The sequence below is a fragment of the Ischnura elegans genome, chromosome 3 (assembly GCF_921293095.1).
Source record: "Ischnura elegans chromosome 3, ioIscEleg1.1, whole genome shotgun sequence".
Lineage (NCBI taxonomy): Eukaryota > Metazoa > Arthropoda > Insecta > Odonata > Coenagrionidae > Ischnura > Ischnura elegans.
The window spans coordinates 114,682,277-114,709,188 of record NC_060248.1 but is presented as its reverse complement, the minus strand read 5'-3'; the positions used below and the strand labels follow the sequence as shown (position 1 = coordinate 114,709,188).

Below are 26,912 nucleotides of genomic sequence, written 5' to 3'. Positions count from 1 at the left end.
TCGCCTTTGACAATTGATAGCTAGAATTTTAACACAAAAAGTGTGGTCATTCTTTGAAAGATTCGCCAAATTCAACAGACAAAGAAAATATATAAATATGCTTGATAGGAATGAGTTTCAAAAAGAAGAGGGTAACATCAGGTATCATGAACTCGATTGCAGCAGGTATTTGAGATGGAAATAGTGCAAGTTTATGGGAAACATGGGTTTCTCAAAATACATTGCAGAGAGTGTAATAGAGCTTAGAAAATTATGTGCTGCAATCATAAATAAACCAAAAGTAACAATCATAGTTTCAAATATAGTTATATCCGAGTGCTAGATAGAAGGATCTGGTTAGCTATCCGAGTGCTAGATAAGGATCTGGTTAGCTATCTTTTTCACAACCAGCTAAATGTTTGGCTTTGCTTTCAAAATTGCTTGAGACCATACAAAGCCCACTGATTATTTTAATAAACTTCTGTAATGCATGTAGTTTGCATACATTTATAACGGTCAAAAACAAGCCATCAGTGACCCTTGATGAATAATTTCCAAAAGCTGTGGAAGTAATTACGCAAGTGAATGAAAGCCTAGTCATTCTGTCTTCATAACAGATGAAGAGATATTACTTGAAGGAATGAACGTGGCACATTAGGCAGTTGCGAGAGAATAAAATTTAATATTTTGCTCACACTGCTGGATGTTTACAATGGTCGACAAGTGCTTATTTATGGCCTATATTGTCAGAACTCAAGTTATAAGCAACTACGCATTGATATTCACTATGCAGCAACATAACTTACTTTTTTAAATGTGCACCATTCAGTTAGTTGGTTGATGCCATAGTGAATCCCTAGTGGTCTCGTTCGAGAGGTGTAAATATAATTTTTGTTCTCATCAAGTTTAGTAGCCATTATACATTTGAACAGTGAGGAGCATTCGTTTGCCGATGAGGCCTATTTTTCGAGTGGTTTTTTTACCAATAAATGTTATGAATATGAAAACAGGTTGTTTGATTTGGCCCCATGTAATTTTTTTCAATGGGTTTTCTTGAAATCATGCATTTAATTGAACCATCCAAGAACCCTACAAGCTTTGAAGACCAACATCCAGGTAGAAATTGCCAACATAACCCCTACTATGCTGGCAAGAGTTGTGAAAAATGCCAGAAATCAGTTTACTTAAAAGAGTATTGCGTGTGGGGACGACCAACCTGATACGATCTTCAAAACTGTAAAACAGAACTTTAGATATGTGCCTAAATTAAACAAAACAAATTTAAAAATTCTAATTCATACGATGGCAGTGGCGCCGACTCCATGGGGCCTGAGCCCCCCCAAAAATTCGTTACAGATGTGAGGAAAAAATGTGTCAGGCTTGTCGATCTTCCCCGGAGTGTCTAAGATTCGAGTGATCAGGGTTCTAATGTTGATCATATGACTCTTCCAAAATGCTTAAAAACCTTAAAATCCACTACTAATAAAATTTACTGGGGCAAGGTCCCCGGTTTGGGCCCCCCCAATATTTTTTGTAAGTCTGCACCCCTGTACGATGGGTTTTATGAAGTTTTGGAAGAAGGAAGTTAAGCTGCCACACCCAAAATGATAGCAATGCATCTCTTTTCTGTAGTTGCTGCATAGAAAATGCCAAGTGAGGAACTACTCTGCCTGCCACAGGAAGTGAGACAACGGCATTTAACTGCAACACTTGCTGTACAAACACTAACGGTAAGCTCAGAAATGGCATTAGTCATTGAAAATTCATTATAATATTGCCATTTTAGCAAACAAGAATTGGTAAAAAGGCAGCATTATAATAAATGCAACAGTTGAGAAACTTGCTACCTTTTTTGAACAGAAAGAGCTATACTCCAGGAATAGAATCTGACTGCTTTAAAAAAATTCAAGAGGAAAACATAGCCGAGTAACTGAGTTAAGCAGTCAAAGCAGTAACTAAACGGGGGCCAGCAATTAATAGAATCTTAAATCGAATACCAACTTCCCCTTCATTACTGACACAAATGGCATTTTTGAAAGTGCCAAAGGTAATGCCTTTAGTCAGTAGAGAGAATATTAATACAAAATTATCTCATCAATAACTACTGAAGGGCTTAGATATTGATAATGATGTAATTTTGGCATATTGTTCTGTCTGTAAATAGGAAGAAGATAACATTGATAGCACTTTCAGAAACAGCCTAAGGCTACAAGAGACACACATGCCTCGTTCAGATTACGTTTGTTCCAGCGGTCGTTGGAACTATCATGCAGTCACACTATGATGGTTTCACCCTGCGCTGCCCTCCAGTGCTGAAATCTCAAGTGAACGAGATATTGACGGTTAGCAAAGCTGTTGAGGTATGGAGGATTAACATATTACTGTGTTCAACGTGTAAAATTAACATAAAATTTTTCTTCCGCCCATATTCTTCCTTGCTTGAACAAATCCATGAAAACAATAGAGTAATGGGAGCTTCACAAACATTTTGTCCTACCCTTAACGCTTCCTCTTCCGGTTTCACAGTGCCTAACCATCGTAAAGTGGCAACGTTAGGAACTACATGAACTATTGTCCGGACATGCATTCACGCAACTAGTTCTGCCAACTATCGTTGGGACGATTGCTTGGGCAATCATAATCTGAACGGGGCATCATAACAAGGTAAAAATTTTCCCATCCCATGAAAACAAACAATTGAATCCACATGACAATTTATTACCACTTTTGACACACAATCCTACATGAAATACTTGTAGTTCAATGTCAAAGTATCACACAGATTAGAACCCACCTGGTATTTCACATGGAGCAAATGGACCATAATCATTGCACAGTGATTAACAATTAAAGCAACAATATCCATACATAATTTGAATTCAAGTTTAGATTTCAAAAATTACAAATTCCCTGTATTGGTGAAGCTATATATGTACTGTATTAGGAATTCTCTCAATGCATTATTTGTCATACAATTATATAATGGCTTTAATATATATCCACTCACAACTAACAGGAGTAAATTTGAGGCTACAGGTCATGTTAGTAATTTTTATTCCATACTCATGATACAGCTGAACAACACTAATTGAAAACCACTTCTCTGAGATGAAACTTAGCAAAATGTGGCTATTTTCCTGCACAAAGAGAGGTTTGATAGATATTACAGTTATACCCACTTTTTAATACAGTAATACATACATCATTTCAAGGGTTATAACCGGAGGAATATATAAGATTAATGATGCATTGACAAATTAAGTGCAAGTAATTTAGAATAAAGTGAAAGTATATACCACAGCCACCAATGTCACCACAAAAGCATTCAATAACTTCGAAAAAAAAATCAGAAATAATTGGGAAAAAAGCCTAACATTTAGGTACCCAAATGCCCAGGATATAAAAAACACTACGTAGAAAACAGAAGGCATTCCTTGAGGCACAAAAAAAGTGGCCAGGAAAGCTCTCCCATGCAGTATATCATCAAGGGATATAATGAGCCATTTACACACAAAAACTTATTGAGCAAGAAGTATTACAATAAGCACTAGAATATTATGTGCAAGGTGCCATTGATTTTGACCACTAATATATATGCATGGCTTTATTGCATCACTGAACGAGAAACTGGAAGAAGCATACATTTGGAAGAATGAAAAGTAGATATTACTTAGTAGGTAGCATTTCTTGAGTACTGAACCTGTCTAAAATTCGACCAATCATGGCTATTTCTCCAATTCCTCAATACTTTTTTAACACATTCATTGAAGCAAACTGCATCTTACAATACTAAGTATTATGTTATTTTACGGTAAAAATTACCTGATCAGCCTAGTTAGCATGGTATAACCATTCAGTGGCAGTCAAAATACAATGACAATATCTTTGTTCAACTTCTACAGAAATGCAAACCACAGACCTTACTCAACAGCACAAATACACTATTATTCCCACCTCAAAACCTCATAAATTACAACTACTGATGAAATATGGAGCCGATGAGAAAGTTTGAAATGAATTACCGATAAGGAGTAAAGATGAACATGGACCTGCGTTTCAGCTACAAAAACGATAAATGGGTTATTTCATCCACTAAACAAATATTACCTAGATTTCTATGCTTTCAACAGTATGATTGGCAATGAATTAAAACTTCCAGTTAAATGTGGACAAAGCAGATTAAATTTATTAACGCTTTGTTACATAATGCGAAATCATATGAATTTCCAATCCTGATAAAACCAGAGCATCAAAAACAACTATACCATGAAAACAAGCTGAAAATTTACTAGAAAATGACACTCTTGCCAAAATACACAAAGACAAAACATAAACAGTTACACATGCATTTATTATACAAAATGCACATAAGCTATCTTTGGTTCTAGCTTGCTTTGAATTAAGCCAAAGCAAAATACCCAGGCAGCTTGCTTTGAAAGTGCTGGAAGCATAAGCTTTTCTAGGTACCAATAAGGCCCCTGGGGATTTAGAAAACGTGTTAGTGGAGTATAATATTAATAAATGTCCAACTGGCAGTAAAAGGCAATCATTTGAAACTAAGCATCAAGACATGGCTGAATATGAGGAGGTCGCCAATGTCTGCACGATAGAAATATAGTTATTGTTCTTTGGTATTAATATACAAAATAAGTGTTGTTAAATGCATTTCCTGGCAAAATACTTATTGTTCACTAATTGCCTTATGATTTCATAGTAAGCAAGAATTGCACTAACATACATTTATAGACACGCATACACACACAACTCCAAACACACTTGCACGCCCGCAAACACACCCACAAACGCACAACCACAATACGTTATCAAACACTACAAAATGTCAATATGTATGAATTTTAATATTGATTACAAGAGCTCCTGCATAGCTGCTGCTTCTAAGGCTACGAAGACTATTGCAAAGGAATCATTTTGTACTATGCAGTTACCCACACAAGATGGTGGAAACCCACACCAATTTGAGTTTCACATACTCCATCACAGGCCAGATTGGCAGAAAGAGCCTTGGAAACATATATATGACTTTAATAGAATAATGAGGTAATGGACAGTTCAATATTATTTGGCCAAAATATAATATCAGCACTTCTTAACACACACGCACACACACAAAACACAACAGACAGCTGCATTGTAGACCAACATTTAAAAGGCAACGCTAGCAACTGTTTGACAAGCAAATAATACACTGGATAATGACAACTCCCCCTTTAGCATCAAAATAGTCACCAGCTGAATTACAGACTTTTCTCAAATTATTTTAGGATGAACTCAAACCACATAACATAGAGTTAGTTGATGTTTCTGGATTTAAAAAATACAATTATGAGGAACAATAAACAATTAATTGGAATGGGTATAATGCAACACACACACGAAATAGAATTTTTTTTAAGCACAAAACAACATCAAGAAAAGTTACAAAATGCTGGGAATACAATAACTTTACTGAGCTCCTTTACTGAAAGTCCACACTGCGGCTTATCTTAGTTTTAAGTGGAAACATTGTAACGTGCATGGGCAGTTCTTTGTTGTGAGGATCACATCACCTAATTAAATTGGTACATGAATATATACTTTTATGAGCCAAAGTTCAGAATTAATACACTCTTAAATATCACATACAAGTACTACACTTTTTAACAATCAAGTTAAATTCCCAATAGCATGTTTTCCAGATGTGGTAATAATGAATTGAACTTCAAGTGCCTGCATTCCTCTCCTTCAGAACACCATATAAATATTAACCAACGAGCTTAACACCACAACATTTAGAATTATATTTTTACGTTATTATGATAAGCAGCTTTGATCAATACACGTGAACCACCAATGTCTATTGGTTTCTGGGCTAAAAATGAAAACAGTACCAACAAAATAATCACTGATTTAAATCAGCATATGCCCCACACAGAAATACATATATAAACACAAAGCAAGCAACATGCATATTCGTTTAGTTAATATAATATGAACAACAATTGTATGTAGCTCCTTTACCTGGTAATTTCCCAAAATTGTCACGTACATAATTAACAACGCCTTTTTGTAAAAAAAACAAAATGTCTGAAAGTTTAAACAGTTTAATGATGAAATATTAGTACAGACATCCTAACCACATTATTCGAGGAAAAAAACAAATGATATGAACCAGAGATAGTAGCTGAAGCATGAATAATCATAGTTGGCTAATATTATGAAATAAGAGAACTTCATTACTTATGAGGCATGAAATTACATAGGTATGTAAAATAATATTAAGACTGATTTGAAATGAGAAGGCACAAAAGCAAGGCACTTAATCTTTCTAACTGGCATTTTTCGAAGGGATCTCTTAAAAGCCATGAGAAAATTATAGACAAATTTTCGTGGGAACTACATACTTGGCATGCTGATTCCAATGGGTTATTGAGTCTTGTCACAAGGATTATATCACAAATTGAAGCTGAGCCATAGCAACTCTCACACTGGGCACCACAATATTGTTCAAAACTGCATTCACTTTTGGCATTCTATAGGACTCAGTAAATTGGAAAGTATTCTTCACAGATGAGGCTGCAACCAATTACTCTACGGAGTAAGCATAAATTTTTACGTTAACAACACCATAACTTTATTCTTCAACTGTTAGCCAGGCAGTTGCAAAGCTGCTGTTCATTGACTTATATAGCAAGCTAAATCACACACAACAATTATAGATGCTTATGAACCTTAAAATTGTAAACAACAACATGAATGAAAAGAACAATTAGAGAGAGAGAGAGAGAGAGAGAGCAGGCACTGGGAGCAGAAGCAGTTCCCACTATGGCAGACAATGGCACGGTGCATCAATTTTTAATTTTCAGTATTTATAACTGGCGGGGATTAGGCACAGAGGATACAGTATAATTGCCAACTAGCATTAAAAACATCAAAAAGAACATACGCATGCCAAACTTTGAGGAGAAATATGTAATGACGTTGACATATAAGAAAAATAATTGGAATACGCATGAAAAACACAGAGTTACTAAACACCGTTGACAGCCAAGAGGATTAAGGCATCCTAATTAAGTCAAAACCAGTTAATATAACATTTATTTCAATGTTGGCATCAGCATGATTCAGTGATAAAAAACTTTAAGACATAATGACAGTCAGTGAAATGTCCTATACATCTGGAATACACTGGTATTTAACTCGTGCACAGTTCTTTCATTTTCAACACCCACTTATAGAAATGTTTTCTTTTGCTCAAAAAGGAATTCTCTGATTGTTCTCCTTCAGTAAATAATAGAGAAAATGATAGAACTCACTGCCTTATGATATGCTCAAAACTATAAGCTCAGTTATCAGCCTCCAAAGCATAATTATGCTATGTGTTAAGACAGTTCTCACAACAAACGAACATGCCAGTGGATTGACTGACATGACATTGATTGGCATGACTGCACTTACTACTTAAGTTTCACAGGAATTAAGATGACTCTGAGAAAGAGCACACATATAATGGAAAATTGAATTGAATGTAAAGATAACATGAAATATTTCCTGGCATGATAAATTGATGAGAAAAATTATAGTGAAATGAGTTAACAATACATGAGTTCTATTTAGTGGTTTCATTTTGTTAGCTTAGAAAGATGCAATTGCATTCACATTTACAATTCAAATATCTTTCAACAACTTGAAAAGATTAAGTATGGGAGGTGGTCTTTTTTTCACAAGATGCTTAGAAGCTCGGTAAGGGTTTCAAATATTTAAAATGTTGAACGCTTGACTCATTTCACACAAAAATAAAATCTTTCACTCTAAGAGGCCTCAGGTACTAATTTTTGGGGAAACAATACTGATGTCTGGGACAAGATTTCAATACATGCTAACCTTTAAAATGCACATATGAAAAACTTGGAAGGTCAACAATTAAGAGTTCTAAAGCCCTCAAGGACCGATATAATCTTATAAAAATTTCCTCAGGGAAGGTTGACCACCAAGTTAACTAACACTTATTATAAGCAGTGGATTTTGCTTTCTAAACTTCGTTAATAATTAAGTTTTTCCCACACATAAGTTAAAATCCTTCACATAAAATGTCTTTTAAAATAATAAGACAAGAACATTTAGTGAAATATCAATCTGAAGAAATCCCAATTACCCCAATATTCCTAAGGAAAAAGGATTTCTGGGAGTAGCAACAAATAAGCTAATAAAGAACTTTACAGCACGGAAAAGATTGCACAATATGATGATCACAACAAATTAGCACGCAAAAGATAAGCACATTGAATGACTCAGTTCATACAATACAAAAAGCTGAAAAACATGTAAATATTTAGAGTAATGCACCACAGAATGGTCAACTAATAAATGATTAGATTAGAATATCGGGGCTCCAACTAAAAAATTTCATTGGGAACACCAATAAATTATTCTCAACAGATGAATAGAGAGGAACCTTAGAAGGAATGACGATATTAACTCTATAACTGAAAAACATGCTAATGAGAATACATTAAATTTTATGCAAAATACATTGAACTAACAAATGTGAATTAATATATTGCAACTAAGAAGTTCTGAAGTATTTAAAAAGTCGTTACTTATAAGTCGTGGATTTGAAGCTTCACCATTATAATGATGGGTAGAATACATCTCCTAATAAATAAATGGCTATAATCAGTATACCAAGCTCAAAGTTCACCTTTATACATCACCCATAAAATGCTGTATACATATTAACCTGAATAAAAAAAAATAAGCAGTACATACCAATTGGCTGTTAAGCCTTCCACAAAACCAGTAATGATAAAATGATGTAATATTCTTTGCATCAACCATTTAACCCATAATTTTGTTGGCCAAATCCTCATTACAAAGAGTATACGTTGCAAAGGCACGCCAATCAAATAACAGAAGAAAAATGCAGCAACTCCAAGAATTAAAAAAAAATCTAGTGTATTATTTACAATTGGCATAATAAAAAAATAAATTTCATTTCATGCAGATATGCTCTCAATCTCACAGATCACGGCTTATAAGCCAAAAGAGCATACATGAACTCATTCATAAATTTAAATTAATCAAAGCAAAATATATTTTATTGCTGAAAATTATTATCCCACGACTAACATTCTGAATGACTATTATGCAATCAAGAGGACACTTTTTAAAATATTTAAAATATAACAGTTATTTTATGATGGCACACCACTTTAAAGTTACATTTCACTCCATATTGTTAAAATACTCTGAAGCATCCCCTCGACAAATTGGACAGGTTCGGTTAGACTGAAAGATAAAGAAGAGAGAGTGATGTTAGGCCCCAAGAGAATTTAAGAAAAAGTCATAACATCCGATGCATGAAATTAAATTACTGAAACACAGCAGAAGACCAGGCATTTTTGGATAAATGGGTTCTCATGTAAATAACCCAGAATAGATATGACATCTTTGACAGTTAGGGTGAACTAACTCAACAGATACAGGCAAAATGTCGATAAAATTCATCAATATGAAATTAAATGGAATCAAGAAATTAATCAATACTCCATCAACAATTTTAAAAGTCCTTCAATATACCAGGACATTAAGAGGAGTTTGGTGCATAGGAGTATAAAATGAGTATAGCTAAGGCTAAGGCAAGTTTCGTGAAAAACAAATTCTGAACATTTTCATGAAGATCTAACTTATATAAAAAATCAGGTGAGTTTTATGCATAAATTATGTTTTATTTCCTGACAATATGATTTCAGAATAACTCAAAAGATCTTATTCACAGAATCATCAACGTAACATACTTAGGGGAAGAAATCATAAAAGAATGGATCAGAATATTTTTATGTAACACAATGTAAAATGAATAAAATTAGGTGGAAAAATTACAATTTAAACAACATTAGGAATTTCCACCATATTACGCCACAAATAATTTAAGATCATTGTAGTTTTTCATTGCCTAGAGAGACAAAGACATTTTTCACATTACATCTTACACTCTCAATTACTGTATTTCCACAACCATACTTATCTATACTTCACAAAGACAAATGTCTAACCGGAAAATGCAATACTTTTCCGGTTTGTTTATAGGCCAGATCATAAACTCTTGTGAATGAAATGTCCAAATTGAAGGACCAGAAATAAAATAATTAAGGGATGATAGATTGCAAGACAGGTTTATGATCTAAAAAACAATTTGAATGACAGACTTTGTACTGCTAATTTTGGCAATAAATATGGAAAAAAATGAGCACACTTACTTTGAGCCACTTGTCCACACACTTAGCATGAAACTCATGAGCACAGGGGAGAACTCGCAACAGCTGACGAGCTTCAAAGTCACACATACAAACCACACATGATGTCTGGTCGCCCCGATGAGTGTCTGAATTGTACCTGATCAATAAAAGATGAATGCATGTAATTGAATTCCCTTAAGCTAAAACATGTGATGCATACTGGAGAAGAATACCCTAGATAAGAAGAATGTCCACTATTTCTTTCAAAGCATACTTAAGAATGTGACTTTTAACCAGTATATCTTCAGGTGGAAAACAGAAGGACATAAGCTGAATAGGTTGGAGAATAGTGGAAAATTTCAAAATATCTCATTTGACTGTTGCACAGTTAAGTTATGTAGGTGGAAATAAAAACACGGCAATGGCATAGGAATATATATTACAGATGGGTAGGTTCCTATTTTTTCCAGTGTGGTTCTTTGCTTCCATTCCTGGTTCCTGTTCTCAATTGAGTACTCATATAAGCTTAATTTTCAACAGCTAAAGACATTTTTTGCCTCAATATCAAGGTTTTCAACAATATAATCATCCGAAAGACATCAAACCGAGAACCAGTGCCAAGAACCAGTGTTTTTAGGCTGACTAATTCCCTAAACAGATTATCAACTGATTGAAATTGATGTTATCATAGACAAGGTGAGCATTCAGGAGAAAACTGACCAAAGATATTGCTAACTTAGTATTTTCAATTTCTCATTTTTTTTATTATTTGGAACTTTAAAGTGCCAAGGTTTTATTTATATCACAGATTTGTAGCAATTCCTCAACTTAAAACAAATGAACATGGTTCAAACTTTATTTTTCACAAATTATTTCAGTACAGATTCTTTATGGTGCCGATTCTAGTTCTGACCTCTGGAACTAGCGGAACTGAGATCTGAACTGACCCACCAAGGAATGCTGAATGAACTGTTACATAAACATTGTAAATTAATTTCTATTTTCTTCCCATCTACCTTCCTGAACTCATAATCCTTTCCTCAAAAGAACTTCCCTGTCCCCCGTTGAAATCCATTCCTTCGAACAAACCAAATAACACCCTTCAACCCATAATAGCTTCATCAACCACTTTGAGACCAAATATATTTGAGCAGTTCGATACCTCCACTGCAAAAACGCTCAACGATCACCCACCAAATCAAATCCACTCATCTAGCTCACCTACAAGCTAGGAGAATAGTAGATAAGTGTTTATGCTCCAGACACTGCCAGCTGAGCGGATTCGTATTGTTAGGCCACAAGATGAGCGGATTTGATTCGGTGGGCGATTGTTGAGCGTTTTTGCAGTGGAGGTATCAAGTTTTCACATAAAAATGCCCAATTACTTCAAATACTTCATTAGGCAAAAACTTGATTAAATGCAGTTAAGAAATTTAATGTTGAATTATTACAAAGTATTTAAGTTCACTTGACCATGAGAATTACTTAAAAATAGGTATACTTCTTGTCTCAGATTAATAAATGAGTAAGTTGTACTCATGATTTCAGTTAATGAATGCAGGTAATAATATCAACCTAAAAACAGGCTCTTGATATGTCAAGCATAAAAGCTTTCCACTCCCTGGATCTAATACACACATTAGCCCTGCTGACTGGGCTTTAAGGGCAACATTCAAGCCAGTAAAAAAAAAACAAGGAAATTTTACTTTTGTTCAACAAAAGGCTACAGCTATATAATTGGATCCGTTGGGTATAAAGATTTATGCTGAGCATAATAACACAATGATCTACCCAAAAAAAATGAGTAGGATGAGAAAAAAGGCAATACAGGCTACAGTAGCCATGAACTCCCAAGGAAGAGCAGAGCTTGGGCTTCATGCATACAAGGAAAAAATCTTTAACAAAGAGCTGCTTTGAGCATTGTGCAGAGAGTTATTAACAAACAAAATAATAATAAAGCCAGCTTAGCAAATAACAAAAGAGCAGGTAGCCTATAAATATGGACTTACTTGTAGGAGGGAAGCTGCTCAATTTCGGTCTTTGCCAAACCCCTTGGTTTCGCCTCCCCCAACCTCTCTGCCAAGCTCAGAAGGGCTTCATAGTTTTCAGTCTCACCAGCATCAGGACTACCAATTTCCCCTTGGCCGTAAGGGGATAGTGGAGGGTTTGAAAACATGGCCCTACGAAGGAAAATATTTTAAAGTAATAATCTAGCATGTTATTTAACTTTCATAAAAATGAAATGAGTCTAATTTAATTATAGTAATTCATGTGCACACACACTCAATTCATGGATGAAACATATATTAAGTATAAAACTAACTAATATAAACTATTAAAATTAACTAATAAAATAGTATTTTTTCCCCATCCAGGCCCTAGTCAAGCCAGTATAATAGTGACAATATGACTGCTTCATCCTTTTGGAGAAGCTAGGGAAGTTTTTATATTGCCTTCACCTTAAAATTTTTGTATCTATCTGGCTGAACTTTAAGATGGGAAGAAATTAACATAAAAAATACGGGGCATAATAAACCATTAAAACTCTCTCTCAACAGTGGATGGATGACCTAATGCTGTATCTCATTGAGTAACCCCACACTCATGATAGTGAGACCCCTCAGGTGATCATTTTGTTTTTCACTTCTATCATGGAAAGACTTTAAAGCTTTGATGACCACTGAACAATTGAGTACCTCAAGGTCATCGAAAATTTACAAAAATTTCATGCTTTCTCACCAAATGTAGATAGAACATCAAAGAATATCAACTACTGGAAAACTTTGATTTTTGGAACTATCAAACATAGAAATGTATGCTAGGAGAATAGTAAAATAAGACAAAATGTCTTTACTGAAAACAAAACTTACAGGAAGTGAAGGAGGAAACCAGGATATGGAGCAGGAGCAGATGAAAGGGAAGTTGTGCGCCAACGCCTCCCATTTGAGCGCCTGCTTCCACCACTTCCTGTTCGCTGGCGCACTCTGGATGACAGAAGGTCGAGTGCATTACCATGAGCCTGAAAAAGATCAACAAATCACTATGCCATCAAGGAAAGAGGGGTGCAGCGACAAAGGGCATCTTTTCATCAGGATTAATAACACCTTTCCATTTTCGATTGCCCGAATTCTCCCAGATTTCCAGATTGATTTCTTTAAATTTCCTTCATTTTATATTCATAAAAGCTGTCATATACAGGGATTTCATGAAAAAATGCAGCCAGATGCATTTTGTAATGAAGTTCAGAAGTGGTACGAGCAGAAATAAACTCAAGTATGTGTTACCCTCTGCCATCCAGCCGGGACGGCAAAAAGACATCCACCTCGCGGCTTGAATGCAGGAATGGTATTTGCATTCAAACAATTTTCATCTTTTTTTCTGCCCCTCTATAAAGTTTCCCCAGGCCATGATCTAATTTCACTGACATTTCCATGACTCCAAGTCCTGATTATTATTTACGCTTCCCTGACTTCTCAGATGGGAATGAACCCTGTGGGTAAAATGAGGAATAGAGCAAGGAATGATTTCCACTAACACTTACCTCTGAAAGAAATATTGGTGGTGAGGTAGAAACCTGAGGTATAGCAGTGGTTGGGTGAGAATGAGAATGCAGCTGACCAGCATGAAGGGGAGCACCAGGATGGAAGCCAGAGGGGCTGTTGCGATGTGAAGCCAGGAAGTCAATGCCACTACCATCTTGTCTCTGAAACACACCAAAAGATGGAAATCCTCAGAGGAATGCAAACAACGGTGAAAATGCAAATGAATTGCTTTGACAACAGAAACAAAAACCTGTGCTCAAAAGTCCTAGACTTTTATCCATAGGACCCAGCAGGAGGGAGGACAAAGGGAAGGAAAATAGGAAGAAGGCACTGCAGTGAATAAGTCTGTCAATGCCTTTGGGATTGGTATAGGTGTGGCAGGGAAAAGGAAAGAAGAAGCTGTCATTAGGGCAAGGAGGCTACCACAAATAAAATGGAATTTACTGTAAATATAATTCAATTAATCACTTAAGTAATCACAAACTTTTCATAAATTCCACGTTAATTAAATCAGAGCCACCATTCTTATAACTGTTTACAGTTATTGTGAAGGTCCTTTATTTATATTTAAGTCTCGAGTTCTAGCAAGTAAAGCTTGAAAGTATTGGCTCTATTAATTTTTTCTGTTCCAGGAGAAATTTTATATCTTCCTAAGACAAGACTGATACCAAAGACCATTATCTAGATACATTATTTTGGCAGCAAAGTGAACACCTTGAGCACCACGCCAACCATTGTGACCAGCAATTAAAGTTCCCACCATACCATGCCAGTCATAGTGACTAGGCAAAGAGCAACTAAAATGAAGTGGATACATGACGCCATGGATGACCTGGATCGATTGTTTAGGCAGGGATGGTGACCAAATTGGATGTGATGACAGCAGAAGTTCAAAACACAGCAAAATTCATTTCAGATTCATTTACTATGGTTTACCTACGCATAATGAACCAATAAAATGCAAGTGATAAAAAAATACTGGTATGGTCTTACAGGAAATAAAAATTTCCACTTCTGCCAAAATGCCAGGGCAGTCAAAGAGTTAAGCAGATCAAATGATAAAAGATTTTCCCTAACTTTTCCAATTGTACATGGGATATTTCATTACATACGTTTATTGTGTACTACTCATTTTTACAGGATATTAAAATACAATTATGTGTAGTATAATAAGAACCTGAAAAATTGGGATTACAATATATAACTGAATTTTAACAATCATGGAACACTATCAGCATAACATGGTGAGATGAGGATTTTTATAAGTTGAAAACATACCCATGTATGAGAACAAGGTGGATACAAGTTTCTTTCATTAAAATTCCCTGACCTTTCCATAACTTTACTCTGTAAAAATATTCATTTCTCTTACTCTAAGACTCTCCTATTGATCATTAAACAACATTTTCAAAGATTAAAGATCAATAAAACACATTTTTTTTCCAAAAATATAATATATGTTCATTACAAAGGATAGTATTATGCATGCTTTACAATAATGTTTTCACAGATGATCTAGGTTTCGATAATTTCTACTATGCAATGTTTCGCTAGGTGGCCCGGGGAAAGGTACTCACACCCTATGCCAATATTTATTATTTCCATACAGCCTGTGGCTAAGTCTGGGGTGAACTCTACTCTTACCTATCCAAACAAAACTTAGGGTTCATGGGCGTACCCAGCAGGGGGCCAGAGGGGGTAGCTGTCCCCCCAAGAAGCAATAATTGCTTAAGTTTTTAGGAAAATCTGGACTGGATTGAAACGAAAGTTTTCAACAAATTTTCTTTAAACCCAAGAAAAATGATATTAGTATAATACGAGGAACTAAAACAATTTTTTTCAAGCAAATATTTTCAAAAACTAATGAAGCGCTGTCATAATTTTCTTAAAATGCTGGTTTCATTCACCTTTTCCATGTTAAAATGCTACAACTTGAACGACCATGACTTACCCCCTCTTTTTTGATCCTGGGTATGCCCTTGTTAAGGTTGATCATTGAGTGTGACTCAAACAACATATGCTCAGAAGAAATAATATCGTATTTCTTAAGATCGTAAACACAAACATGGAAACTTACAGTAGGGGGCAGGTGGGAGGCATAATGCGCCGCATGGTGATGGTGTACAGGAAGAGATGCAGCAGCGGCAGCAGCTGCAGCCGCCGCTGCAGCTGCAGCAGCCACGGCAGCGTGAGGCGAGACGAACGTCCCTCCGGCACCCCCAGCAGCACCAGGCCCAGCGCTACCGTTCTGGTTGGGGGCTTGGGGTGATTGAGCATGAGGCGGAGAGTGGGCTGAGGGTCCTAAGAACTGAGGCACATACGACTGGTGATGGTGGTGGGAGGGAGGCGGAGGCAAACAAGCGCCAAACTGAGACACCTGCAGGGAAAGAACACAACACGCAATGGTCAGACGCTGAATACTTCCTGCCTCGTACTTAAATCAGGTAGAAGAACAGCAAGGATGAAAAAATACACTTCACACAACAAAAGTAAAACAGTGCACACTGAATTTGTTACAATGTTTAGAATTGTAACAATTTGAAGGGTAAATTCTGAGGTGCAGCTAAAGACTGGTCTGCAGGAAAAATTAACAACAAATTCAAATTCAGAACTTAGCCAAAAAATTTATATATTAAATATATTAATTAATTAAATATAAAAATTTGTTATTTTTATGCACTAACAGCAAATTGCCACACACAAGGTATTGAGTTATTTCTTAGATGAATCAATATCTTTTCTAAAGTTGCTCTTAAATCCATGTTCTATTTTTCATCCTGAGATCTCTTCTTCCATGATTCTCAGTCAAAACTGACAAAGCACAAATGAAAAACACACAAAAATTTGGCTACAACACTGTGCATGCCTAAGATTAACTCTAATTTTTCTGTAAATTTAGCCAGATTCAACACAATTTTTTTTTCTGTGCCGCTTCAGTCATAATGACCGAAACATGTACTTCGTCTCCACGCTGGTTCAGTCATTATGACTGAAAAAAGAGGCTTTCTATAGGCCGCTCATAGCACACCGTCGGTCACAGCTACTGCAGCAATTCATATATGATGTGACCAACATGGCGTGCGCGGCCGAATGCGCACGAAAACTCAAATGGATAGTATTCAAGTATTTAAGCGAAAGAAAAAAGAAAACAGGTCGGCGAAATGGGCAAATTCTTCTTAAAGTCCATGGCAGGGAACATGTTAATGAATTGACGTAATGGGTACTGGAATCTAATACTAAAAGCTTCCTACGGATAATTTATTGCCAATCTTTTCCATAAACCAGCATTAACTTTTGCCAATCAGAAAAAGGAATCCACATCATTACATCACATCCAAGGCATTCAAAAGTACACTCCTAAGGATGAAAGGAAAGAAGTTCCTTATATACCAAGTTTTTTAGAAGAGTGAGCACTCAAGATTTATACCAAAAGCACAGAATTTTTTTTCCAGTGTGCTATTGAATATTAAACATATGCAACCTCTGCTTAAATTTTCTCAATATGACAGCGACACTAACACCATTAAATGCCCCAGATAGAAACTGCAGTATCTAAGAACTAGAGTCCAGTACAATAACAGTTAAGCAATTTATTTTCCAAATATGAGCAATAAGCACATGAATTATAGCAGAATATCACTTAAGAAACTATTCCAACAAAATTCATGTAATGGATTAAGTTCTGGGAAAAAGCTTCCATGAAAGGGGATTTCAGGGAAAATTTGAACAAAAATCTAATACTAATTATTTGACTTGCTTTGTTTTAGTGCATGAATTCAACAAATTGTGCTAGTTTTTTTTCTGGATGCTGAATCCAAAACCACAGATTGTTTCCAGATGACTGCAGATTTGCCAGAAGAGCCAAATTCCCCAAGTATTACAGGCTTTTCAGGTAAGCAGACACTCTGCAAAAAGAGATTCTCACCTGGCAAGGGGGAGCAAACTGGGGTCCAGTGCAGGCGTACAAGCACGCAGGCGGAGGGGGTGCCGGGGGGGCTTGCGGCACAGGTGGGGGCGGAGGCGCTGCCACCGGGGACACGTTCCCTCCGCCACTCGGACACATGGTGTAGATGGAGAGGGCGTGGTGGTGGTGGTGGTGCGGCTGCTGCTGGTGGTGGACGTGGGGGTGTGGGTGGTGGTGGGGAGGGGGCGGAGGGGGGAAGTGGTGGTGGTGAGGAGCAGCGGGATGGTGGTGGTGATGGTGCACAGGGTGGTGGTGGGTGGGATGGTGGTGATGTGTGTGGTGAGACAGGCTCATGGGTATCGACACTGGGACCTGCAAAGAATGGAGGAAAAAAGATCATATTAACAGTATTCGTACCAACTTTCCATCTTTAATTTCCCTGATTTCCATATAGATTTTTTTTCATTTCCCTGACATTATATACTGTAGCATACAGAGATTTTATGGAAAAATGCGACAAAATATATAGTGTACAGGGGTGGATTTACAGGGAGACACAGGTGTCATAACCCCCCAAACTTTATCAAAAATTTTTAATTTCCATTATTTTAATAGTTTTTGTATCCTATAATGTCTAAAATTGTTCAATTTCACCTGTTGTTAAGAATAAAAGTGAAATTTTAGGTTCTCAAATGGTTTTTTTAAACAAAATTTAATGGGACAATGCCCCTCCCTCCTGGGTGGAATTCCATACTCTCCAGACCCAGGTGATGACCCCCCCCCCCCAAATTTGATGCTGAATCCACCCCTGATTGTGCAACAAAGTTAGGTTTGCTTCGTTAGTTTAGTTAGGATTGCGCAATAAAGTCATTGAACAAATTCGGATGAAGCGAGAGCACAAAGCTCTTGCTCACCATAGGAGCAGACCACCACGGATCATATTCTTAACCTCCCCAAGAGGAAAAAGTTGAGTGAGTGCTACAGGAGGGCTTTTGAATCATGAAGCAACACAGCATTGCCCACCTATAGCTAACATTTGAGCCCCCACCAATCAGCGATGATTCCTCAGCCAAGAAGCGGCAGAAAAGACCTCACAGAGAAATGACTTGAGTAATGAAATGGATAAGATAATTTGACTGCTGCACATATTCAGTCACTATAGTGCTGAAATAGGCCTATTACATTTGCTGAGGTGATCCTGGCAGAAAAATATGACTATCCGAAAGCATGATTGTAGAACTAACATAGCCTTACAGATACATTTTAAAATTCAAGAGTATGACATGAGTACAGTTTAGCTGCTAGCATATTTGACCAGAAACTGGGAGGTCTAGGTTCACATCCCAGGCAAGAACTTTGAGTAAGAAAACATATCATCGAGCAAGGATGATTTAAAATGGAGTAATGGGAGATTAAAGCATACCTGGTTGACGACATCCACGACTACGGCAGTGGCTTGATGATGTTGAGCAGTGGGGGGCTGGGGTGGTTGCGGGAAGCTGGGACGTCCCAGGGATGCCAACGAAGCCGCGGCAGCCGCTGCCAGGGAGTATCCACCCTCCTGGTTCCACAGAGCCGCAGCTGCCGCTGCTGCAGCAGCTCCATTGCTACTGCACTCCCAAAACATTGTTCTCCGTATTGGAGGACTGGAAAATGCAAAAAAATACAATGACGTTACCTATTGAAAATCACCCACATGCCAGCAATGAATTTGGTGAGTGGTGTAATCCTCCAATACAGTACCCAGTTAAACACCACTCAAATAGGGGCCTATGATACCTGTGGGCAAACAGGGCCCAAGATATATAAAGCAGTGTTTTCCCACCAGCATGGGGCACTTTTGCTTTGGTGAGACTCTCATTGAATGTTTGATGCTGAAAGAGCTGCTCTCGAGAGACAGACCCACTGCACCGTCTTGAAGAGCATAGCTACCTTCGCAGCCAAGGTAAAAATGTACCAAAACTCCCTATATTCCTTTATCACTAGAGTCTGTTTGCTTTTCTTGAGCTGGCCACAGTTCGGGGGGGATTCATTAATGACCATTGTCATTTTTAATAAATTATACTTGTAATTTCAATCAATTTCTTTTATCTACCTTCAATACTCCACTATACTCCTCAAGCCTGTATGCACATTACACAGGGTCCCCACTCTACATAAATTATAAAATTCATAGTTTTTTCCCGGTTTTCACGGTCTAAATGTCGTCAAATTCACAGTCTGTTGATAAGCAATTTTAGGCAGAAATATTGATGACGTAACAATCACCGGCCGCACGTTAACTAAAAATTTATCGACTGCGACAGATGCCGTGAATGCAAATGCAGCAATGAAAGTGTTATCTCTCATGACGTCACCCATTGATATCAAAATTCAGGGCCTGCTGAAGGTTGCGAGTAGGAAAATGGAGGAAGCAGGGTGGCAGAGAAGTGAAGAAGTGTCTGATTTTTTGACAGGGTTAATGAACACTTTGTTTACCGGTATTCCAATCACAGGCTCAAGATCAATGTGTCTTCATGGCACACGGACCATAATTGCGCTTCCAATATACGTGTGGAGATAAATGCGTGGACAGTGCCAGTGCGTGACTGACCTTGAAACATGATCAATGTATCGATTTTTCTCTTGATCTTTCAATCGTGGAACTACAATCAAGTTTAAGAGATTTTTAAGATTTTACGACGAAATTCACGGCTTTTTCCAGGTTTTTTCACGGTAGAGGAAATTCACAGTTTTAAGGTTTTCACGGTTGAGTGAGAACCCTGTTACAGTATAAGGGAAGGAAAACCACAAACTCACCTTCCCCGATTAGGCCGAGGGGAGATAGTGCCAACGGGATGCCTTCCACTGCTGTTTCTTCGGCGATGGTTGTGCCCCATTTGGGGTAGGGACTGGAGCAAGGGGGATGAGGTAGAAGTGAGCTGGGGCGGGGGAGGCTCCCACATCCCTCGTGGGGGCGCCTGCATCGCCATGGCGGAGTGGTGGTGGTGTGGAGGGGGTATGGACTGAGGGGGCGAGGGCACGTGCGGCTGCGACTGGTGCATTGGCTGCTGCGGCTGCTGTGGGGACGCAGGGCCCATGCGAGGTGGGCGCCGCCGACGGTGGGGCGACGTCACCTCTGCCTGCGCCGGAATGTGGTGATGGTGGTGGTGGTGATGTCGCTGGTGCCTGTGGTGGCGGTGGTTGCTGTGGGATATCCGCTGCCGCTTACGCGAAGGACTCTCACTCTGCTGGGAAGAGCGGTGATGATTGAATAAAACATTTTAAGAGTGCTTTGAACCATTTCAAGGTTTAATAACAAAATTTGGATTCTCTATTTCCCCGATTTTCAGGCTAAATTTTTAAAACTTTCCTCATTTTATGTCAAAGGCCAAGCAGTTGTACGTATATATAAGAATTTTATGGAAAAACGCAGCATGGTATATAGTGAAATTAAGTCAACAAGAAATGGTAGTAGTGGCAGAAAAATAAATTAAAGAAGCATCAAGTAAACAACATTTAATAGGAGCAATCTCAAAATGGTAATACAAAATTTAAACCAATAGAGCATAACAAATGATACCCTTTTCGCGCATTATTCTTCAAAAAGTGATGTCTTAACAATGCTCGTCACTTGTTGTCTTGAAATTTTTGCTGAGCCATATGTCATATTTCTGTATCGTTTAACAAAATTATGGCTGTTATTCATAATCATTCTACAAGTAACACTAATGAGCTGATTAGGCTAGTATTCACATTTCTTAAAACAATTTGAGGAACATTCAGAATGATCCTTTTCCTAGTGTCAAATTACTCAGGAGCAATTACAATTTATAAATTCCACAATATCTAATTCATTGAGATTGCTAAGAATAATCCAATACTTTGGAGCAATGCTGGTGTAAGTTCAAAATCTTTGCCTGCATAAGCCTAGAATACAAACTAGAAATACATAACATAAAAACCTTGAAAAGGTTTTCCTAAACTAAAGGTTGAGCAAAACTGCAACAAAGAGAAAAGGACTAAACAAACGAGCTTACTTTTCTGCCATCATCTTGGCTTGGAGTCCGGCAGTAATTGTTTTGATGAGACAGCTGTACCGGGCTTAAACGGTTCCCATTACCAAGGAGATCTGAAGTAAAAAATTAAAATATCCATGAAGTGTTTATTTACCAGCCAAAGCTAAAAATTAACTCATATAGTGTAAGCCATTTATATATTACAAAAAAAGGCTCATAAACTAAAATTAAATATTTATGAAATTGATTTATCTTCCTTGAGCCTGAGAACATGACAGCCAAAGATGACACGAGATGAGTGAAATTCCAAAAGAAAAGGATCCTCAATTATTTTTTACCTTATTCCTTTCTGCCATACCATAAATGATGCCAACAAAAGATGCTCAATTTGTTACCAACAACCTACTTGATGAATTTTTCAGTGGTCCTCCGACATAACTCCTCCCTAATCCATTACATTTTCTAAGTAAAGTGAAATAGTTCAATTAATCAATGCAATCTCCAAATCCTGGAAAATGCTCAGTGATATTTTAGGTTTTGGTGAACCTTTCAGGACTCAGATTTGATGAAGTTGAGGATTCGTCCGAACACTATTATTTGTTTATTCTCTCTCAATTTCCCTTTCATGTCCCATGCTCAATTACACACCCATCTGAAATGTTATTCTCCCAAGACTAGGTGCCCAGCAACAGTTTGAAAATGAAGAAATACTGGGAAAAATAGAAGGAAATATATTCACTCTTTGCCATATGATACACTTCTACTAAGCCCAGTGCAGTGAAATCGATAAAACAAATGCCAGTCCATCTTTACCTTGAAACGCTGCCCTGAAAATACGCCCGAAAATTATCGGACGTCTTTCCTTAGTTTCATAGTCAGGTTTAATTATGCAACTAGAGCGGAAAACTGGTGCTGTGCAGTCATCTACGTCATTTCTGAGAACTTGACGACGGAATTACCCCCACCACTTATTTAGGGTCAACTGAGATACTCAGGTAGGGGCCTCTTGTTACGTAGGGATGGATATGTGGAGTCGACTAAGAATACGGGCCTAACTGGCAAAAAAAAATGATCTGTTTTTCACAGCACGAACTTACTTCCAACAGATCTGTTGTTTCCAGCATAGTCCATTCCAGAATGGTGGCCATGGGATGAGAGGGATGTTGCCCCAGCCATCCCTGGACTCAAGTTTAAAATGGAGGCCCCTCCTCCAGTAAATAAGGAGTTATCCTGGAAACGATTGCAAAACATATAAATATGAAAAATGATAAAAACTTAATTAGGAAAAGTTTAGAATAATAGTCTCATACACTGTCCCTATAGATTGTGAAAAAGTAAAAACTTTGTAAGGTTCACGGTTATTTAGTTATGGGCAGTGCCCATAATTAAATAACACTGAACCTTACAAAGTTTTTATTTCTTTATTTCCAATATGGAGAGGTTTCACAAAGTAAAGCCTGAAGTTATCAGTTATACCTATAGATTGTGTTTTCTTCTAGGCTAATTTTTACCGCTTCTTTTCATGGCATGATCCCAGTAAGACCATAAAAGTATGAGAAACCAACATATTAGGTTAGTTTTGATGTTGTATCCTTGTTCAGACTGGTTCTCACAAAAAAAACCACTCGATTCCTCGAAACTTGGTTTGATTGGAAGACAGTAGAGCTTTTCCATTGTGTGCTCAGATCTACATACTTCCTGTGCAATGGGCAATACTACAAACGGACTGAAGGAGTACATATGGGTTCCCCTCTATCACCAGCCATTACAAATCTGTTTATGGAGAACTTTGATGAGAAGGCATTGGACACAGCCCCACTCTGCCCCAAACATTTTTTCTGATATGTTGATGAGACCCTCATTGTGTGGCCACAGGGACTGGAGAGCTTGCCTTATTTCCTGGAGCAAATGAATGGTGCGCACCCTAGCATTTAATGCACAATGGACGTTGGCAAGAATTGATATCTCCCCTTCTTGGACATCCCCATCAAACAGACAGAAAATGATAATACAGAAAAGAGTGTAAACAGGAGATCAACACACATGGAGCTGCAGCTAAATACCTCCAGCCACCACACCAGGCTGGGCCTTAAAAACTCGGAAGTGCACAACAACAAAACCTCCCATGTGAATGTGGCCACGTGTATATTTAGGAAACAGGCTGCGCAATCAGAAAACAACAGCCAGAGAATGAACAATGCATCTGCTTGTTCACCCACTAAAATCAGCTACTGCAGAGAATTGCCTGGACCTCAAGCATATCATGAATTTAAAAAATATGAATATTCTACACCACACTGAAAATGACTGGGATCGTAAAGAAGTGATACAAGTGAGCCTAAAAGAAAAGACCATCAACAGGGACAAAGGCTTCCAGCTAAGCAATATGTGGAAGAGAATAATTAACCACAGCATACGAAAACAACTCCAATCAAGAACCAACCAATCAGTGCCCACTTGAACGGCACTTGAGGGTATACATACTACGAAACTTGACTCCATATTCTACCTCTGAAGACAATGGCAGACTTAGCTGTTTAAATGTTGGGACCAGGTACCCAAAAATATACCCGAAAAATATTCCTATTTTATTATTATTCATACCACATTGCAAACTCGATAAAACGAGACCTCACAGGGCTCAAATTAACACTCGCTATAGCGAATTGTCGCTTTACCGGAGGTGGAGTAAATAATAGCCAAAAAACCTATAGTCAACACTTTAAAGGTACAGGATTGGTGTGGTGACGGAGATATTTCCATCCGATAAACTTAAGTATAAATTCAGAGGAAATGCGATTTTTTTTGCATCACTAAATTTCCTTACCTCAACAGCAAACTAGCCATTCAATTTATAAGCCCCGTATAGAATCAAAATCATGCAAAGCATTGCTTTGTCAATCATTACCCTAATGCACAACCGACCAAGCCACTTTTCTATGTACCTAGTCCATTTACGAGATCATTCTATTATTTTGGTATTTTCTGCTGAAAATTCAAACAATTATAGATAAAACTGTATCGCAGTTATTTAATGCTTCCATTGGTGTATGTTCATTGTATCTGTAAGTTTTGCGGAAGTTGTGTGAAAAAACGCATCATATTTGTTTCTGCAAACGAAAACGGTGGAGGGTGGTAGAATGATCCTGCCTCGGAAGACTTTTTCTATCATCCAATGCAATATCTTAATTATCTACACTTAAAAGTCTGCTGAGCATGCATAATAATTAGAGATATGTTAAAATAGTACTTTTATTTTCATTTTATAGCACTTTCAACAACAGTTTATAGGATTTTGTAGCATCTATTTTTTTCTTCATTTTCATAATGTATTGTTAGTAGTTGACGACAAAGTGCGATGAAACTTAGTTATTTGAAAAAATATGGAATATTTTCAATAATTATGGAATAATAACAATAATAAATTAAGGAATAATATAAATATTAAATAATTAAAAATGATATTAGTGGAAACCTCTCTGCATCCACAATGCTGACGGGTGTCCAGATTGTGTAGGGTGCAGCATTTCCAAACTCAGTTTTTTCTAGGCAGATGGCAAGAAATATTTGCTTAAGATCGCAGAAGCTATTAGGGTTCTTTCTCAACCTCTCTCGTAGCTGCCGACGAAAATACATGTTACCATCTAAGAAGTAGTAAGGCCCAACATCCAGTGGCATAGCGAGGGGGGGTTCTGACTCCCATTCTTTCCCCCCTCCCCGCCGAAATATAAAATCACAATTACTTTGCTTCATCATAAAAGAAAACAAAATCTTGAAATACCATGGAAATACAGAAGATTTTTTTGAAAATTGAAGTTTTTTCGATTGTGAAAATCTTAAAATTATTTCAAAACCCTCTGCATAGTTCCCTGCTTTTCAAAAAAATTCCCCCAGGCCCTTCTGGTTTTGGACACCCCCTGACGAAATTCCTGGGTACACCACTGCCAAAGTCTCACGGCCAGGGCAGGATTTACCGTAAGGCAAAATAGGCACGTGCCTAGGGGCGTCGCAGTCCAAAGGGTGCCTTCTGTTCGGCAACTGGCAATGATCTGTACTGGAGGCGCCTCGAAGGGCACCGCTGTCACCAGGCTTATTATGTGGGTTCCGTCTACACTCATTGCCTCTCTTTAAATATTGTTTATATAAACTGTTTTAGTGGCATAAAAGTTAAACTGTTTCATTAAGTTTTACTCCAAGCTGTTTTTTTTAAATTGAATTGTCTATGTTTCCCCTGCGTAAAAATTCGAGTATAAACTTGAAGTGCTGTCAGCCATATATCTGTTTATTCCTTTTTTTCCGAACCTTACCTCATGTGAGTGGCTATGGCTTACCATAAAAATCGGGGACGGAGGGGAGGGGCTCAAGTGAGGAGGGGCACTAGATGGAGAGGCGCCTATAGCTTAACTTTGGGTAAATCTGGCCATGCTCACAGCAGTACTCTTGCAAGTCTCCCGCGAAGCCTCCACATTTGAGGTGAGAACCGAACGATCACTCTGTGTCCCAGTTTATGCATTGCCGACTTGCTTCACGCCACACGCTACGGCCCATAAGCGTTGATGCGTTCTCCGATCGACGAGTTTGAGTTAGACGTGGGTGCCAACGACAGTGTTTTTGTCAGTGCCGGCTAGTGACCCTTGTCCGATCTGGCGGGGATCAGATAAAATGTAACAATGTTTTTTTCCAGGAGCGGATTTTTTTATGACGACGCAATATCCTTAAAATAATGCCACGAAGGAACTCGATTCAATGTCAAATGCAAATGGCAGAAAGGCAAAACACAAAATGTCATTTTGTTAGATAGAGATCGCTAACAATCTTTGGTAACATTTTAATAACCGTAGTCAAGGTCATAGTTTGAAAAAAAAACATCATTCCCAGGAAGAAATGGTAGCGTTTCTGTTTTCCTGCAACTGTTGAATAGGTTGGTGAATCATTTGTTTCATACGATGAGAAAATTCTAGTAGGTCAATAGTACCACATATCTTTCAAATAAAAAAATACATATACAGTTCAAACAATACCATCACCTTGCTTAGCATTTGGAGGCTATGAGAGTTGGGCTCATGGCAATCAGCCACTCGATTTCAGAGATTTATCTACATGCTTTAGTAAAAAAAAGTACCAAGCAACAACAACTATACAGCAATGAATTATAAAGCAGAAATTCAGAATGACAAATTTTCCATAATGATATTTTCAGGAGAGACCTTTATAGCTTCGAGCTTTAAAAAAAATTGATATGTTCCAATTGACA

General features: G+C 37.6%; 1 protein-coding gene across 5 annotated transcripts in view; it reads right to left on the bottom strand.

Moving 5' to 3' along the window:
- Window positions 1–2,676: 2,676 nt before the first annotated feature.
- LOC124156391 (E3 ubiquitin-protein ligase Arkadia-like) overlaps window positions 2,677–26,912 on the bottom strand; it is a 42,829-nt gene continuing 18,593 nt past the window's right edge. For 4 of the 5 annotated variants that reach the window (XM_046530923.1, XM_046530925.1, XM_046530926.1 and 1 more), the window contains 11 exons: window positions 22,756–22,888; window positions 21,680–21,771; window positions 20,460–20,890; window positions 19,084–19,306; window positions 17,682–18,032; window positions 15,834–16,133; window positions 13,756–13,917; window positions 13,085–13,233; window positions 12,224–12,394; window positions 10,236–10,371; window positions 2,677–9,264 (listed from right to left, as the gene is read on the bottom strand). In XM_046530923.1, the coding sequence (XP_046386879.1) occupies window positions 9,202–9,264; window positions 10,236–10,371; window positions 12,224–12,394; window positions 13,085–13,233; window positions 13,756–13,917; window positions 15,834–16,133; window positions 17,682–18,032; window positions 19,084–19,306; window positions 20,460–20,890; window positions 21,680–21,771; window positions 22,756–22,888 (2,211 nt within the window). In that variant the 3' untranslated portion in view covers window positions 2,677–9,201. The remainder of the gene's footprint in view (window positions 9,265–10,235; window positions 10,372–12,223; window positions 12,395–13,084; window positions 13,234–13,755; window positions 13,918–15,833; window positions 16,134–17,681; window positions 18,033–19,083; window positions 19,307–20,459; window positions 20,891–21,679; window positions 21,772–22,755; window positions 22,889–26,912) is intronic. The other variant, XM_046530924.1, reaches the window with a different exon arrangement.